At 33.6% G+C, this 17,392-nt stretch overlaps 4 protein-coding genes across 4 annotated transcripts; 2 read left to right on the top strand and 2 right to left on the bottom strand.

Moving 5' to 3' along the window:
* The first annotated feature begins 511 nt into the window (after nt 1–511).
* LOC133332442 (uncharacterized aarF domain-containing protein kinase 5) lies at nt 512–2,732 on the top strand. The gene is made up of 7 exons (XM_061540843.1): nt 512–523; nt 588–1,178; nt 1,248–1,493; nt 1,553–1,718; nt 1,967–2,315; nt 2,383–2,547; nt 2,612–2,732. Exons 1-7 carry the CDS (start codon nt 512–514, stop codon nt 2,730–2,732), a joined length of 1,650 nt encoding a protein of 549 aa, XP_061396827.1.
* A 155-nt stretch (nt 2,733–2,887) lies between these two features.
* Nucleotides 2,888–3,404, bottom strand: LOC133332402 (UPF0545 protein C22orf39 homolog). The gene is made up of 2 exons (XM_061540804.1): nt 3,342–3,404; nt 2,888–3,283 (listed from the first exon to the last, which is right to left on the bottom strand). Exons 1-2 carry the CDS (start codon nt 3,402–3,404, stop codon nt 2,888–2,890), a joined length of 459 nt encoding a protein of 152 aa, XP_061396788.1.
* A 1,235-nt stretch (nt 3,405–4,639) lies between these two features.
* LOC133332441 (m-AAA protease-interacting protein 1, mitochondrial) lies at nt 4,640–8,065 on the top strand. Its single transcript, XM_061540842.1, has 2 exons — nt 4,640–5,110; nt 7,622–8,065. The coding sequence occupies exons 1-2, from the start codon at nt 4,640–4,642 to the stop codon at nt 8,063–8,065; spliced, it is 915 nt and encodes a 304-aa protein (XP_061396826.1).
* Nucleotides 8,066–10,009: 1,944 nt separating this feature from the next.
* On the bottom strand, nt 10,010–11,532 carry LOC133332387 (large ribosomal subunit protein eL19). The gene is made up of 3 exons (XM_061540787.1): nt 11,405–11,532; nt 11,156–11,262; nt 10,010–10,518 (listed from the first exon to the last, which is right to left on the bottom strand). Exons 1-3 carry the CDS (start codon nt 11,407–11,409, stop codon nt 10,019–10,021), a joined length of 612 nt encoding a protein of 203 aa, XP_061396771.1. The 5' UTR covers nt 11,410–11,532; the 3' UTR covers nt 10,010–10,018.
* Between the last annotated feature and the right edge of the window lie 5,860 nt (nt 11,533–17,392).

Below are 17,392 nucleotides of genomic sequence, written 5' to 3'. Positions count from 1 at the left end.
CTATTTGGGCGGTAATCTCCAACTGTAGATTGAAAACATGGATTTCAGAGATGGCCCTTCAAAAACGGAGTGCGTGTTGATGTGATTTGAAAAAATGCGTAACTCGATGGATGTGCCGGTGCCCTAACCTTCTCTACCGCTGTTATCGATTTCAAACAGCTGAGCCACAGCTGTAACCAAGATCTATTAATAAGGTCACCAAGATAGCAATCGAAAGTCTAATGTCAAAAATTTCGACTTTGTTTACGTTCTCATAATGGAAGTCAATTCACAATAATGCATTTTGACAGCGAACTTGAGAGGTATCGATAATCAGCTGGTCTCCCTTGGTGACCTTATTTATAGGCCATGGCTGTAACCTTGAAAATGTTTACATCGTAAAAAACACGGATTCTGTTGCAACTTCAGCACTTGACCATAGTCCAAATTAATGTGTTGGGCGAAGGAAAGGTGTGAAAGCACTTGAAGACTCACCTGTGACTATTAGACTAATAATGTTAAACCAGACAAGATGATACGGAAGGTAACAACAAACATTTTGCCATTCACAAAGCTTCACGAAGTAATTCAAAAATATATTCCCCTAGGCTCTATTTGCAAATTATGTACGGCGGAATACCCTAACACTGCGACGACAATTTCATCCGTCACAGGGCGCCAAGAAGGATGTTAAAAAACTACCATTATTTTCCATTGGTTTTGGTTGCTCCCTGGGCGGGCTCTTACTCTACGATGGGGTAGTAAATGAATTTACATATTTTGGGGCAGCTACACGATTTATTCGTTCCCTCAAAACTGCTTCCCTAATATCCTACGATTATTTTATGTTGGATGAAAATGATCCGGAATATGAGAAAAACATAAAAGTCGTACATCAACGAAGTGCAGATCGTTTGTTGGAAACATGTTTACGAAATGGTGGTCTTTACATTAAAGTGGGTCAGGGATTTGCTGCCATCAATCATATTTTACCCAAAGAGTACACCAGTACATTGGCCAAACTTCAGGATAAATGTTTACCCACATCTAAGGAAGATGTCCAGCGGGTGTTTCAAAAGGATTTCGGCACAAATCCAGAGAATTTGTTTCAAGAATTTGATTATACCCCAGTGGCGGCAGCAAGTATTGCACAGGTGTTCAAAGCCAAATTGGAAACGGGGCAACAGGTTGCGGTTAAGGTAAAACAAAATTGTGTGGGGAATATATACTATTTGAACGCCTGCTTAATTTGTTTGTTTTTGTTTCAGGTCCAATACAGTGATCTGCAAAAACGTTTTGTCAGCGATCTTGGTACCATAATCATCTTACATGACATTGTGGAGTTTTTCTTTAAAAGTTATAATTTCGGTTGGATCTTGCGCGATGTGAAAAAGAATTTGGTGCAAGAATTGAATTTCATTAATGAGGGCAAAAATGTCGAACGGTGTGCTAAAGATTTGAAAATATTAAAATTTGTTCACATACCCAAGGTATATTGGACGCATACCAAAACGGTAAGCCACAAAAGATGATATTGAATTTGAATATTATTTAATCGTAATTGTTATTACAGAGAGTATTAACATTGGAATGGATAGATGGCATCAAAATAAGTGATATTGAAAAATTGGAACGTACCAAATTGAATCTAAAGGACATCGACAAGAAACTGTTTCAAATGTTTTCCGAACAGATATTCAATACGGGCTTTGTACATGCCGATCCACATGCCAGTAATAGTAAGTAAAAAAAGAATTAATAATCAAAAAGATTTTAAAAATATCTTCGAAGAAGTGTTAGGAAAAAATAATTTAAAAAAAATATTTGAAAAAATCCCCGGATAGGTTGGTGTTTAGAAATGATATTTTTTTAAAATCAACGCCTAAATGTGGGACTTAAAAATTATTTTTAAATTGAAAGCTAGGTGTGTGTTCACACCTAAATGGGGGGCTTTACTAAAATTACGACATTTTTTTTATTATTTCAGTCTTTGTTCGCAAAACACCCACTGGCAAGGCAGAATTGGTCCTGCTTGACCATGGATTATATGAAGAGTTGCCCGGTAACATACGAAATAATTTGTGTGAATTTTGGGAAGCAACAGTATTAAGAGATGAGAAAAGCATGCAAAGGGCCGCAAATAAATTGGGCATCAAGGATCATATGAAATTTGCCGAGGTTCTTTTCCAGCAGCCCATACGCATTCACGGTGGTACCATCAAAACAAAACTTAACGAAGATGACATTAATTATATGCAACAAATTGCCCAAAAGAATTTCGAAATGATAATGTCGACCCTCAAGGAAATGCCAAGAAATATGTTATTTGTTGTGAGGTAATTGAAATTGAAAATTGTTAAAATGAAACGAATAATTAATAAAACATTGTAAATTTCCTTTCAGAAATTTAAATACGGTACGTGCCATAGGACGCATGCATGGTGATGTTGTCAACAGGCCCAAGGTAATGGCCCAATATGCACAAAAATGTATTTATCGAAATTACAATAACGTCATGGGATATTTTAAGTGGTTATATCGTCGTGTATATTTTGAATATTCATTGTGGTAAGTAAATTTGAAAAACAAAATCATTTTTAATGTTGCGAAATGCATATTTCCCTCTTTATAGGTCTTTTTCGTTTAAACGTTCCTGCCTATCGCTGTATTTTAATTTACTATACAAATTGGGTCGTGCCCCAGCATCCGCCAAAACAATTCTAAAAGATATGGAACACCAACACATAGATTAATTTTTGATATCAAATATCAATGCTAGTCTAATTATTTTTTTTTTTTTTTTTGTAATTTCAATATAACTTATTCAAAATAAGAATAAAAGCTTTAGAGGGTATTTGGTTTAATAAACTGCAAAATAAATCAATAATTTTTAATGTTTTTTATTTTACTACATTATCGCACAATAGGATTTTGTCTCTGTGGGTTCGGCTCGTCCCTCCAATTCCATTTGTTTCAATTGCAGATATGAATTTTCATTTTTCTTCTCCATCCATTCGGGCAGTGGTGCTGCCCAATCTTCGGGGGGACTTTTTCGCTTTTGCCACACCGTGTTGCCATAATGGCCATGGAAACGTTTCAAACGTCTTTCTTCTTCGCTGCGTATTACAGCCTCGCCGGCCGCCACATCATTGCCATTGGAATCCTGATACTTTACACAATTTTTGTAATCTGTTTGCCATTGGGTGCAATCGGTATTTTCGCCATGGATAAAATACTGATGGAATCTAGCCTTAAAACTGGTACAATCATCGTATTCATCTTTGTACACGGAGCAGGGTCGTATCTGGAAAAAGGGCGTTGATAATATCAAGTTTCATAAGGTTTTATTCTATTAGACCTACCGCCCATTCATCCTTTAGTACGGAGGCTTTAGCATCGTTTGAATTTGTATCTTTTTCTGTCATATTTCTTCTTAATTATTCCCCTTTAATAAATGATTATTTAACGCATGTTTTGAAATGTAAACAAGAACACTGACCGCAATCAGCTGTTCCAAGGCCTGTAAATAAGGTCGTCAGGGAGACCAGCTGGCTATCTGCGCCACTCAAGTTTGCTGTCAAAATGCATTATTGTGAATTGACTTCCATTATGAAAACGTAAACAAAGTCGAAATTTTTGACATTGGACTTGAGGAAACACAGCTTTTTTCCGATTTCGATTGCTACCTTGGTGACCGTATTAATAGATCTTGCCCATGGCCTATACATAATATCCCCAGGGAGACCAGCTGGCTATCTGCGCCACTCAAGTTTGTTGTCAAAATGCATTATTGTGAATTTACTTCCATTATGAAAACGTAAACATAGTCGAAATTTTTGACATTGGACTTGAGAAAAAACCGCTGTTTTCCGATTTCGATTGTTACCTGGGTACCTAATTAACAGATCTTGTTGGTGACCTTATTAATAGATCTTGCACCTTGTAATAGATCTTGATTTTAATTTTTAATCGATTACTGGTGAGTGTGTTTTATTATGGCCCAGCGACACATCATGCCTGTTGCGGAACCTTATATATCTACCTTGAATCTAATTTTAAAAAATCCACGCCTTGTGTAGATCTTTTAAAATAAGAAGTGCATTTTTTGAAGAATATTTTTCAAAGCCCATCTACTTAAAGACTATTATTTTAAGGCCCTTTTAAGGCGTAGATTTCTTAAATATTGAAAAAGAATACTTCAAGGCCCATCTTTTTAAAGACTATTATTTAAAGGCCCTTTTAAGGCGTGGATTTCTTAAAAATTGAAAAGGGATTTTTCAAGACCCATCTATTTAAAGACTTTTATTTTAAGGCCCTTCTAAGGCCTGGATTTCTAAAAAAAACATTTTCAAGGCCCATCTAAGGCATGGATAAATAACCCTAAAAAAATTTCTTTAAAAAATCCTCGCCATAAATAACCCTGAAAAAATATTCTTTAAAAAAATCCACGCCTTAGACCTTGAAAAAATATTCTTAAATAACCCCTAACATTTTTTTTTCTTATGAAATTATTCATTTCTCAAAATAGATTTGAACCTCTATACGGACTAATGATCTGGACCTAGTTCCGATCGTTCCATTCTCCGAACAATTCCGCTGAACCAGTACGTTCCGAAACTACCCAACTCTACTAATCCAAAACGATTTTTTATTTTGCGTAATGAACATTGTTCCGAGAAGTTTGAAGGTAATAACGACGTTTTCCCGAGCCAATGTGGCGTCCAAGCTGAGACTATTGTCATCACCGACAGTTAACAACGGCTTGGCTAGCCGATTTCAACCTTTGTCGGATGGATATACAAACATTGGCCTGGTAAACGGACCTAATTGCGGCGCTTGCACTTTTCGTCGATATTATTCGGATGTATCGCCTAAACATGCCGCCAGTGGCGCTAAGACGGAGAAGGAGGACCGATTAAAGGAAAAAACCACCGCCGACGATGATGATGACAATAATTTTGGTAAGGGCAATCGTACCTTGCCACGGCTAATGAATTTTCCCGAAATCATGTGGCCATCATTGCTGAATTCCATTAAAAATTGGGTGATGGTACATTTTATTATACGGCCGTATATGGATCGGGAATTTAATATACGAGATTTTGCCTATGGGGCAAAGAAGGCAATGCAGGTAAGGAGGAGGACGAGGATGTATTGTTGTGTGGTTTGGAAAAAAAAAATTATATATTTAAAAGGTTCGTGCTTTGATACATAGCCACCAGTTAAGGATATTATCTCAAAGGAGATTAATAGTTGGGAGTTACAAATTAAATCCACTTGCTGTTGGAACTGATTCCGCCGAATGCTATCGATATGGGGCAGTTGCATGAATATTTTTTAAGGCCGAAAGACCACGACCTGGATTTTTTAAGGAATAGTTTTTCAAGGTCTATTTTTATCTAAGGCGTGGTTTTTTTAAGAATAGTTTTTGAAGGTCGAGGTTTGTCTAAGACTTTTTAAAGAATAGTTTTCCAAGGTCCGTCTAATAAGACTTGAATTATTTAAAAAAATTTTAAATAAATAGAAAATTAAAGAATATTTTCTTAAAGGCCTATCTAAGGTTAAACATACAGTGGTGGTCACAGAATTAAAACATTTACTGTGACAAACATTTTTTGATCAGCCCTCGATTCGTTTGAAGTATTTTTGAATTTTTTTTAACTCAGAACACTTCGATATACTGCACTTAAAATGTTTTGTGCGAAAATAGAAAATTATTGCATGCAATTTTCCATAGATAACGGTTTGTATGAAAATACATCGATTTTGAAGTGGCCATTTAATTAAAACATTGTGTGATTTTTTACTTTACTGTATTTTTTTAAATATTTTTAAAAAAGCTCATTAATTTATTTCAATTATGTAAACTAAGCACTGATAGAATCATTACAGATAAAAATATCTGAAAAAACCTGTAAAATCTATCAAAATTGCCAAAAATTTGTACAGTACACCTAACATTCAGAAATCACCCTTATTATAGAAAATAAAGGTCCGAATGCACTAGAAATTGCTAGAATTAGTAAAAAACAATTAATAATTCTCAAAAAGAATAAATATTTGAAATAAAAACTCAAAAAATGGAATTAACCTAAAGGAACGATTCAATTTCAATAGCCTTTACTAAAGAAGGCCGGAATATTTTTGCAGTATGTGAGAGAAAATATCGATTGATATTGGTATTTATTATATCAAATCGATTGCTCGAGTAGTACAGAATATATTTTATCAAAAAATATATCAGTCACAACAGAACGAACAGAGATCAAGGGCTATGTTGACGAGTAAAGGTTTCTGGCACACAGCAGCATGATTGATGGTCAACTCTTAACCCTTAAAATCTATTGAACATGACAATATTTTTCCAAAATAATATTTTATGAAGAGAATAACTTCCAGTTAATTTATTTTAATCTATTCTAGTAAAAAATTAGGAAAAATTTTACACTTTGACAAATATTTGAAGACTTGTGTTGAACATCAAAAATAGTGCTGTGTGCCAGAAACCTTTACTCGTCAACATAGGCCTTGATCTCTGTTCGTTCTGTTGTGACTGATATTTTTTGATAAAATATATTCTGCAATACTCGAACAATCGATTTGATATAATAAATACCAATATCAATCGATATTTTCTCTCACATACTGCAAAAATATTCCGGCCTTCTTTAGTAAAGGCTATTGAAATTGAATCGATCCTTTAGGTTAATTCCAATTTTTTGAGTTTTTATTTCAAATATTTATTCATGTTGAAAATTATTAATTGTTTTTTACTAATTCTAGCAATTTCTAGTGCATTCGGACCTTTATTTTCTATAATAAGGGTGATTTCTGAATGTTAGGTGTACTGTACCAATTTTTGGGAAATTTTGATAGATTTTACAGATTTTTTCAGATATTTTTATCTGTAAATGATTCTAACAGTGCTTAGTTTACATGATTAAACTACATTAATGAGCTTTTTTAAAAATATTTTCAAAAAAAAAAAAAAAAAAATACAGTAAAGTAAAAAATCACACAATGTTTTAATTAAATGGCCACTTCAAAATCGATGTATTTTCATAAAAACCGTTATTTATGGAAAATTGCATGCAATAATTTTCTATTTTCGCACAAAACCTTTTAAGTGCAGTATATCGAAGTGTTTTGAATTAAAAAATTTTCAAAAATACTTCAAACGAATCGAGGGCTGATCAAAAAATGTTTACCACAGTAAATGTTTTAATTCTGTGACCACCACTGTATTTAAAAATAGGATTATGGTCTACCTAGGGCTTTTTAAGAATATATTTTCAAGTTTTTAATAAGGTTTTAAGGATAACTAAGAATAGGGTTTCAAGGTCTATCTAAGGCTGGGGTATAGATTTTTAAAGACTATTTCTTCAGGGTATATCTAAGGCTTGAATTTTATAAGGAAAGTCTGAGGATTGGATTTTTTTAGAGAATAATTTTTTAAGGTCTATCTAAGACATGGGTTGTTTAAAGAATATTTTCAAGGATTCTTTAAGGCATGGATTACGGACAGATCTATATGTTTCAAGCTCTTAATTTTGGACTTATATGGTCTAAAGTGGAAACTACAAAGAACCCATAAACTCCCACTAATAGATTATTGAATTCTATTTCTCTCACTCTGTTTCAGGTTATCTCATCAAAATTAATGAACGGTGATTTTGCCCACCTTGGTAATTTGGTATCCGAAGAGGCGCTCAACGAACTAAAACCCGTCATACAGAAACTCTCCGTATCACAGCGTCGCCAATTGGAAGTCAAAGAGAGCGATATCTACCTCACATTTCCCTATCAAATCGGCATTATGTTCGATGAGGAAAATAAAGATGTACAAAAACGTTGGGTGGAAATTACCATGGTATTCCATGTGTTACGCGGTTTAAAGGAGATGCGTGAATCTGGAGAAGAAATTCCATGGAATATGGGCACAATGCCAGAATATCAAGACAAGGTGTTCGTGTGCAACTATCGTTTCATTAAGGAATATACCAAGGGACATGAATCCGATTGGACGGTGAATGTGGTTAATCATTTTAAACCAATCGATTTGGTCAATGAGCTGAAGCGGCACTGAGCGGTGTTGGAAGTGTTTCTTGCTCCCGATTTTATAAAGTTCATAAAGATTCATTCTTTGTATGTGCTTTTGAGCATATATTTTTGTGTGTATATGATGCACACATTTGGTATGTGAAAACCCCCAGGAAATGTTAATAGTTTTTTGTTTTTCTTGAAAAAAATAAAATAATAAATTTTTACACAGTATTTAAATTTATTTAATAAAAAAGGATGCATTTGTATTAAAAAGTCATGGATTTTTTAAAGAATATTTTTCAACTTTTCAATTTTGCAACTAAAGCGTGAATTTTTTAAATATTATTTTTTCAATGTCTGTCTAAGGCGTGGATTTTTTAAAGAATATTTTTCAAGACCCATCTAAGGCGTTGATGTTTTAAAGAGTATTTTTTCAAGGCCGCCCTAAGACGTGGATGTTTAAAGAGTATTTTGTCAATGCCCATTTAAGAATATTTTTAAGGCATGTAATGGCGTGGAATTAAAAAAAAATCAAAGGCATTTATGTATAAGACATGGATTTTTGAAGAATATTTTTCAAGACCGATCTAAGGCGTGCATTTTTTAACGAATATTTCAATATTTCAAGGCCCATTTAAGGGGTGGATGTTTTAAAGAGTATTTTTTCCAGGCCCATCTAAGGCGTGGATGTTTTAAAGAGTATTTTTTCAAGGCCCATCTAATGCGTGGATGTTTTAAAGAGTATCTAATTCCTTGATTTCTAAAAGAACATTTCAAAGGCTTTTGTATATCGTGGGTATTTAAAAAAGGGTCTAAAAGGTTTTAAAAATATTTACGCTTTGTGGCGTATGTAACAAAAAGGAGTGGACCAATGGATCTCATGTTCGAAATTTAACATTGGAAAAAATATTACGATGTGCAAAGTTTGGTTGAAATCGCCTACTTTCTTCAGGAGTTATCGTGGGCATCAGCCAAGCAAAAAGACAGACGGACATTTGTATATCAACTCAAAATTATCGAAACGGACTTGGTCCGAAGAAACGTGCCTTAAAAATGTATATAGCCAAATGACTTGTATTCTCAAAAAGGAGGTCAGAAAATCTGTCCATAGCAAAGAAGGTATTGACCCAAATGACTTGTGTTCTCTAAAAGGAGGCTAGAAAAATCTGCTCATAGCAAAGAAGTATTTTCACAAAAGAAAATATTTTTTCGTAAATAACAAAGGTATTTTCATAGATCACAAATTTTTTCATAGAAGCCAAGGTTTTCCTAGAACACTTCTTTCTCATCTAAGATCAGAAACCATCCCCATAATAGACCTAAATGTCTTCTCTACTGGTCGATGAAATCTCCAGTCTTCTTATTAACTATTGTAGATGACAAGAATATTTTCCAATTTGAAGAACACTAAGAGGTTTTCTATTTAAAGACGACCATGATTTTCATGATAGGCCTAATTGTCTTCTCTTCTGATCGAAGAAAACCTCATAGTCTTATAACTTTTATAGAAGACGGGAATGATTTCCAATTTGTAGAATACTAGGTCTCCATTTTATGGATCTTATAATAGTATCCAGAGAGAAACAATTTTCCCATTGTTTTTATGATTCTTCTATAAAAGACCCCTCTGGCCTTTTAGTTCTTTGTTTACAAAGAAGTTAAAAAAAGTCTTCTATAAGACGAACTGAAAAAAGAGCTCCTTCCGATCATAGCGGAGGAGACCAGACGGTATTTCGGAAGCCTATGCTTGAGGCTTGCTGTTATAAATAAATTAATGCACTATTTTCCTCCTGAATCTTTTTTAAGTTAAACAATAACCCTAGTGATGATGAATGCATATCCCAACAATTCATTTTTTTCCTTCACTTCACATTGTTGTTTTTGTTTTTAAATAAATGTTCAACACATTGATGATGGTATTTTGGAGTGTGTTTTTCTTCATTTTTTCTTTTAATGAAAACAAAAAAAGCGTACAAAACTACTACGATTGCCTAATTTACTTCTTGCCAGCAGCGGCGGCGGCAGCAGCTTCATCCTCCTTGGCGTGCATGTTGATGAGCTCTTGTTTCTTGTTGGCAATACGTTCCTCGCGGCGCTTACGGGCCTCACGGACCTTTTGTCTTCTGGCTTCAGCTTGATCGGCCAACATTTTGCTGCGTTGCTTCTCGGCCTTCTTCTTGTGAATGTATTCCATGAGGACACGCTTGTTCTTGAATACATTACCCTTGCACTTCATGTACAAGTCATGGTACAAGTGGCGATCGATTTTCTTGCTGTCGCGGTACTTCTTCAGCAAACGTCTGAGGACGCGTTGACGTTGCATCCACAGGAATTTGGTGGGCATACGAGCGTTGGCGGTACCCTTGCGCTTACCGAAACCGCAGTGACGACCCTTGCGGCGAGCTTCGGTGTTCTTGCGGACACGGTAACGAGAGTGGACAACGACGGGCTTCTTGATGATCAAACCATCCTTGATCAATTTGCGGATGTTTTGGCCTAACAACAGAAAAGGAAGTTCAATTAATAAATCGTTTAGAAACAAATTTAAATGGTGCCAGATGTTTGGGGTTAGCGGCATGTGGAACACAAGTTGATTGGTGGGGGGGATAACCTCCCATTTGAAAATGTATTTTATTGTTGTACTAGTTAATTGGCGGTGTAAATGTTTTTGTTGTATTTTACATTTTATAACCTTAAATATTTATAAACAAATTTCATGCACTTGTCTGGAGCTGTTGGGATCATAATTGAATGGTCAGAATTTTAGATAACTGAAGGTTCCACAATCTAAAAGGGTCACACACTTGAAACTTAATGGACTGGCATCAACATTGAACAGCAGTTCCGATCCGCAACCTAAATGCACTTCTCAAAAAAATTCAAATTGCAATTGTTTCCGATTCACATTAAAATAATTCCAATGTGAAAAGCCGCCACGACGGATGTATACTGCATTGTTTTTGTTTTCAAAGACACTGCACGCACACACACAAACACATGCCGCATTTAGACCACGTTTCTTAGTTTTCCGCACCACCATCACTTTGTGTTCCACACCCTTTGCTTCACTTCAAACACTACACAATAGTTTTTCCAAGACCCTCTGGTCCCGTCACCCCTTCCATTTACTTACGGGAGTTGGTGTTGGCAATTTCGTTGATTTCATTGGGATCCAACCAAACCTTCTTTTTGCCGCATCTCATTACTGAGGCTGCCAGCCTCTTTTGAAGTTTAAGCGAACTGCAAAATAAAACACAAAATTACTTTCGTTTTTCAACCGAAATTCATTGCAAACTTTTCGTAGACATGTTTAGGCATGCTTGGTATGCGATTTTCAATTTGTTTTCACTTAAATTCATAATTTATTTACGAAAAATCGTACCTCATGGTGTCGACCTGTAATCGTCGCTTTTCAGAAAGACAGGAAAAATTGTTGAGCGGAAACAGCAGCCATTTTCGAAAATCGCCATCAAGCCCACGTTCGAATTCGAACAAACAAGCATATGATTGTATGGTGAAATACAACTCTAGTTGGTAGCGAGAACAGGGTTGTATGGAAAAGGTAGTAGAATAAAAAATTTTGAATAATTTTTTTAATAAAAACTTGAAAATCTAGAATTAAATTAGAGGGCGAACCTCATAAAAATATCAAAGAGATAGAAGTTAGAATTCCAAATATGTTTATCTGGAGGGGAACAAATTTGAAACACAAATAAGGATCGAATATTGAAAATGTGCCCAACGGTTGTAAATTTTATTCGTGAAATAAGCAAGCCGAGGAAAAAATCAACCAATAATTGCTGGAGACGAGAAAGCGAATTTAATTATAAAAAATGAATAATATAAACAAATTAGAAGCTAACGTTATCAAATTATCAAAGAGAATGAAGTTGGAACCCGAAAAATGGACATTTGTAGGGGAATATTTTTGATGGACTACCAAGTAGCCAATATTGGAATTCTGTCCAATAATTGTGAATAATTAAAAAGCCCCAAGGAAGCCATAACCCAAAAAGGTGTGATCACAAAATACCACAGGAAGTATTTCAGGATTCGAAGGTTAGTAGAAAAATAATTTTGAAATAAATAACTATTTTAATCAACAGAAAAATATACATTTTACCCATTAGAAATTTAACAAATACTTCCATGGAAAGATGCCAATGCCGCCACCGCAGGATTTGCAGCGGAATCTTCTTTGTAAGTAAATATTGGTGATGACCTGGGTATCATGTTTTTACATGTTCTCCATCATGAAGTGGATATTTAAAATAGTATTTAATATACCTAAAATCAGTCAGTATGGGCTACATAAAAAACATGGGTATTCATTGTAAATTATCTGCCACAAAGAACACGAAATTAAATTCCTACAATTGAGCTACAAATCTTTATTTTGGAGGGTTACTACCAAATTTAACTACATAAAATTTAACTATAGGTCACTGAGCACAGGATAGCTGTAAATAATACATATATATCGATAAAAACAGTGTTTCAAATAGGGAATAATAGTAATTTTGAGGTTATTTTAAATGTTTCGGTTTTCAAGGGATAAAATATTCTACATTAAATTTCACTAAGGGTCACCGAACTAAAGACAGCTTAGATATAGAAGATAATATTTAAATATTATTCACAATTTGAGCCTAAAAAACATTTTTTTTTTTTTCAATTTGCTACCTTTCCCAAATTAGCACAAATGGTCGACAAGTCTTAATTTTAGAGGTATGCTACCAATGGAAGAAAAATTCTACATATATATATATATATATATATGTTTCAAATTTCGAGATAAGTACATAGTCATTAATTTAAGGTTATTGTGAAGGTTTTCGAATTTGATCAAATTGACGCTAAATTTCTCAACTTAGAAAGATAGCATCAAAGACGAAAATATTCTACATGACATTTCTTTATGGGTTTCCGAACAAAGGATAATTGTAATTATGATATATATTATTCAAATATATTAAACAAGTTGTATATAATTTCCTAATTAAGTGCATCCACCAATTGCATCGAAATAAACAATTCATGACATTTTTTATTTTACTTTCAATTTCAAGGTCATCGGAGTAAGCACATAAAATCATGTTAATTTTTCGATGGAATTTTTTTCTGTATATAGGTAGGTATACAATCTTTTAAGATATAAATTTTAAAAATAAAAAAGAGAAGACGAAACAAAAATTGACTAGGCCATTAAATTTCGAAGTGCAATTTCATCACGTTTCATTTTGGCACTTGCGTTTCGGATTTATTTGCAAAACAACAGCAATAATAATATTTTGAAAAAAATGAGAGTATGTGTTTCGTTTATTTCTTTTTTTAATTTTAAAATAATTCTGGGAACACTTCGTAACATCAAAATATAACCGTACGTAAATACATGTTTTGTTGTTGGGGAATACGTATAGAGTTCAAGGAATTACCTTGTATTCTGTGTGCATCTTGGAAGCAAATGATGATGCTAGGCGGATAGTAGTTGTGCCGGTTAATGGCAATGCAAATATTGGTAACACAAATATATGAGTCAGTGTAAAATAAAGGGGAAAAAGGTATTGAAAGTGATGTTTTTGACGTTTTGTTTATTTAGTTACAAATTCAATATATTTATGAGCTCAATGGGTTTTCACAAGTACACATATAACAGATAAGGTCAACTTAATTTGAAGATTTTGCTATAATGATGTCAACATGGTGAATCAAGAAGTTTATTTCGTACCTTTTCTAAAATGCTGCAAATAAGGTAAAAATTTTCACTTTAGAGGGATGCTACCTATGAATATACTACATCGAATTTTGTTATACGTCTTAAAACAAAAGATAACTGTAAATATAGTTTATATTGATAAATTATATGCTCCCATTATATTACGTATTTTTTAATGAATTATTTTGAGGTTATTTCAAGGTTTTCCGAATTTGACAAAATCAAAGCATAATTTATAGCTTTAGGACCATAGTATCAATGGAGAAAATATTCTTCAGCAAATTTTACATTGGATCACTTAAGAAATATATCAAAAAATATCTCCTCCAATATGTTAATTTATGAAAACAGTGTGTTTTTGAGTTTTACCGATTTTATATTTGGAAAATTTGCAAAGATGGTCTATTTATATGCATAGTTTAGTTATTATATTATATTATATTTTGTAAATACACAATACATGCAAAATTCGATTAAAGTCACATTTTATACAACATATACCATCTTGGTTTCTTTGAAGAACCCTAGATGTTACCGGTTTGGTTTTTTGGAGACCCCTGGTAAAATTTTCTGGAGAATATTTTCTGTCTTTATAGCAACCCTATAAAATAAAGTTTATTGGTAGATATGGTAACACTTTGAAAATACGACAATATGGAACATAGCTATTTTTACACCACAATTTTTAAATTTCTGGCGACTTTTCTCCCGTAAATATTATAATATAAATACAATTTGGTTTGTTTAAATATCCCTAGGTGCTACCGATTTGAGGTATTTGGAGACCTCTAGTAGAATTTTATGGAGAATATTTTCTTCCTTTACAGCAACCCTCTAAAATAAATATTAGTGATGCATATACTAACATTATGGAAGTACGCAAAATTTGACCAAAGGTATATTTTTTTTAGACAACAATTTTTAAACCGCTTCCAATTTTTCTCCTGTAAATATTATTGATATCGATTTGCTTTGTTCGGGAGCTCATAGCGAAATTTGGTTTATAATAATTTTCCCAAACCAAACAGCCATAATAAAGTTTAGAGGAGGATATGGCCATATTTTGGAAAAACACAATGTACCCAAAATTCGATCAAGATAATTTTTTTGCAACCATAGTTAAATTGTTGCCGATATTTCCCCCGATTAATATTATAGCTATCGATTTGCTTTGTTCGGTAACCCCTAGTGAAATTTTGTGTAGAACATTTTTTCACTGGCACCAAGCAGCGATAATAAAGTTTAGAGGAGGATATGACCATATTTTGGAAATACGCAAAGTTCGCAAATTTGTATATTTTTTACAAAAAATCTGCCGATATTTCCCGGATTATATTTTAGCTATCTATTAGCTTAGTTAGGGTACCCATAGTGAAATTTTGTGTGGAATAATTTTCCCATTGGCCGCAAACATCGATATCAAAGTTTAGATGAAGATATTGTGATATTTTGGTAATGCACAAAGTTGAGCTCTTTTGCTAAGGTACTTCATTTCAGGGGATATTGCTTGTTTACTTTGGGGTCTATAGCATTAGCTCCAAGTCCAGCCACTTTTAAATTTCGTTTTTTCATACTTATTTTGTAATTAAAATTTCTACTTACCATATAAAAAAGTGGTGCACGATGCGTCATAGGTTGTTGGCCAATTCAAAATTGTTGTTTTTTTTTATGAGATACGTGTGATTTTTTGAATATCATCATTGATTTGAAGTAGTTAGTGTAATTCGTGTTTTTATTATTCTCCAATTTATGTATTTCTTCCGGGTTTATTTCCATCGTCATCTTAGGCGGCAAAGATTTTTTAAAGTACTATTAAAGAGGGTTGTCTATTACATATTCATCTCTTCTTCGGAGATTTATGAGTTTGTTTTAGTTGTTTGATATATGACCACGATTACTGTTTGTAAATAAATTTTTATTACAACCAGTTTTCTTCGAATAATTTCGAAATGATCTAATGGTTTTAGACCGAAATCATTTTTATGTATGGAGAGGACATTGAAATTACACCGGGGCCCAATGTTCCGATATATATATATATATATATATTTATCTCGCCAAGGGCATTTTCGTTGAATTAAACATTGTTAATACCTCTTCGATATATTTAAGGTACACATTACGACCTCCTCGTTGTGACCCTTTTAACAGACCTTATTTATTCTACCTTATAGAATAATAAACAAAAATAATAATTTCCATATTTACCATATCAAATTCGATACTTCTGTGTCATCCAGCTTAATCATAATTTATGTCCGAGTTTTTAATATGCTTCTCAATCAAATTTGAATGATCGGACAACAAATTACGGTTTTAAATTTTCATATCATCGTGCAGACAAATACTAAATGGACACGTTTATTTTTGCTGTTGTTGTTTCTTCAGCTTGTAAAATTATACCGCCACGCTTCATTGCAAGAAAAAGGAGGGCGGGCGGGCTGGAGGTGGTCGTCGTGTTCGTTGTCAAACAACGTCATTTAAAAATAAACAAATCAACAAAAAGTGTTTTCGAGGAACCTTCTCAGTTATTCCCCTACTAACCAACAAAAGACCAGACCAGGCCAGGCCCGAAAACAGCAACAAAAACGTCCAATGTCCGACAGCAGTGGCGGTGGTAGGTAACTGCCGCCACCATCTAGAGAATCGTACAACGACGACAACAACAACAAAACAGCAATAATCCAATAAACGTTGTTTGCCGATGACTTACGATATTGGTGGATATTTTATTTAACCGGTTTTTTGGGCAAGCTTTTCCTTATGCTGTTTACACTGTCAGAAATTTTGCATTCCGAGAAAGAGAGAGAAATTCCTTTAGAAATTGGGAGCTATTATCTATCAGGTTATTGGAAATATTCGATGTGGCGAAAAAAATTGATTAAAAATCCAGAATTTTCTAGATTTTTTTTAAATAATTATTTATACTTTCAAAATTTAAACCCATATTCCAGCATTATTTATTCATGCCAACGATTCGTTTTGATTGGAGACCCCTAGTAGAATTTTCTGGAGAATATTTTCTGCCGTTATAGCACCGCTCTAAAATAAAGTTTAGTGCTCTAAATGGTAACATTTTGAAAATACGCAAAATTTGGTCGAAAGATATTTTCTATGCCACGATTTCCAAGTTGTTGCCGATATTTCTCCGATTAAAATTATTGCTAGCGATTAGCTTTGTTCAGGAACCCATAATTAAATTTTGTGCAGAATATTTTTCCACTGGCATCAAATACCTACAATAAGGTTAAGAGTAAGATATCGTCATATTTTGGAAATACACCAAGTTGACCCAAAATATTAAAAAAATATATTTTATTTTCTACCTTCAAAATTCAACCCGTATTCCAGCATTATTTATTCATGCCACCGATTCGTTTTGATTGGAGACCCTTAGTAGAATTTTCTGGAGAATATTTTCTGCCTTTATAGCACCCCTCTAAAATAATGTTTAGTGATACATATGGTAACATTTAAAAAATACGCAAAATTTGTCCAAACTTATTTTTTACACCACGATTTCCATGTTGTTGCCTATATTTCACCGATAAATATCGATTAGTTTTGCTCGGGAACCCATTATGAAATTTTGTGTAGAACAAATTTTCCACTGCCATTAAATACCTACAATAAAGTTTAGGGGAAGATATTGCC

This window comes from Musca vetustissima, unplaced genomic scaffold (genome assembly GCF_032173495.1).
Source record: "Musca vetustissima isolate MV318-11 ecotype Yass unplaced genomic scaffold, APGP_CSIRO_Mvet_v1 utg698, whole genome shotgun sequence".
Taxonomy (NCBI): domain Eukaryota; kingdom Metazoa; phylum Arthropoda; class Insecta; order Diptera; family Muscidae; genus Musca; species Musca vetustissima.
This window is presented reverse-complemented; position numbering and strand designations above follow the sequence as displayed.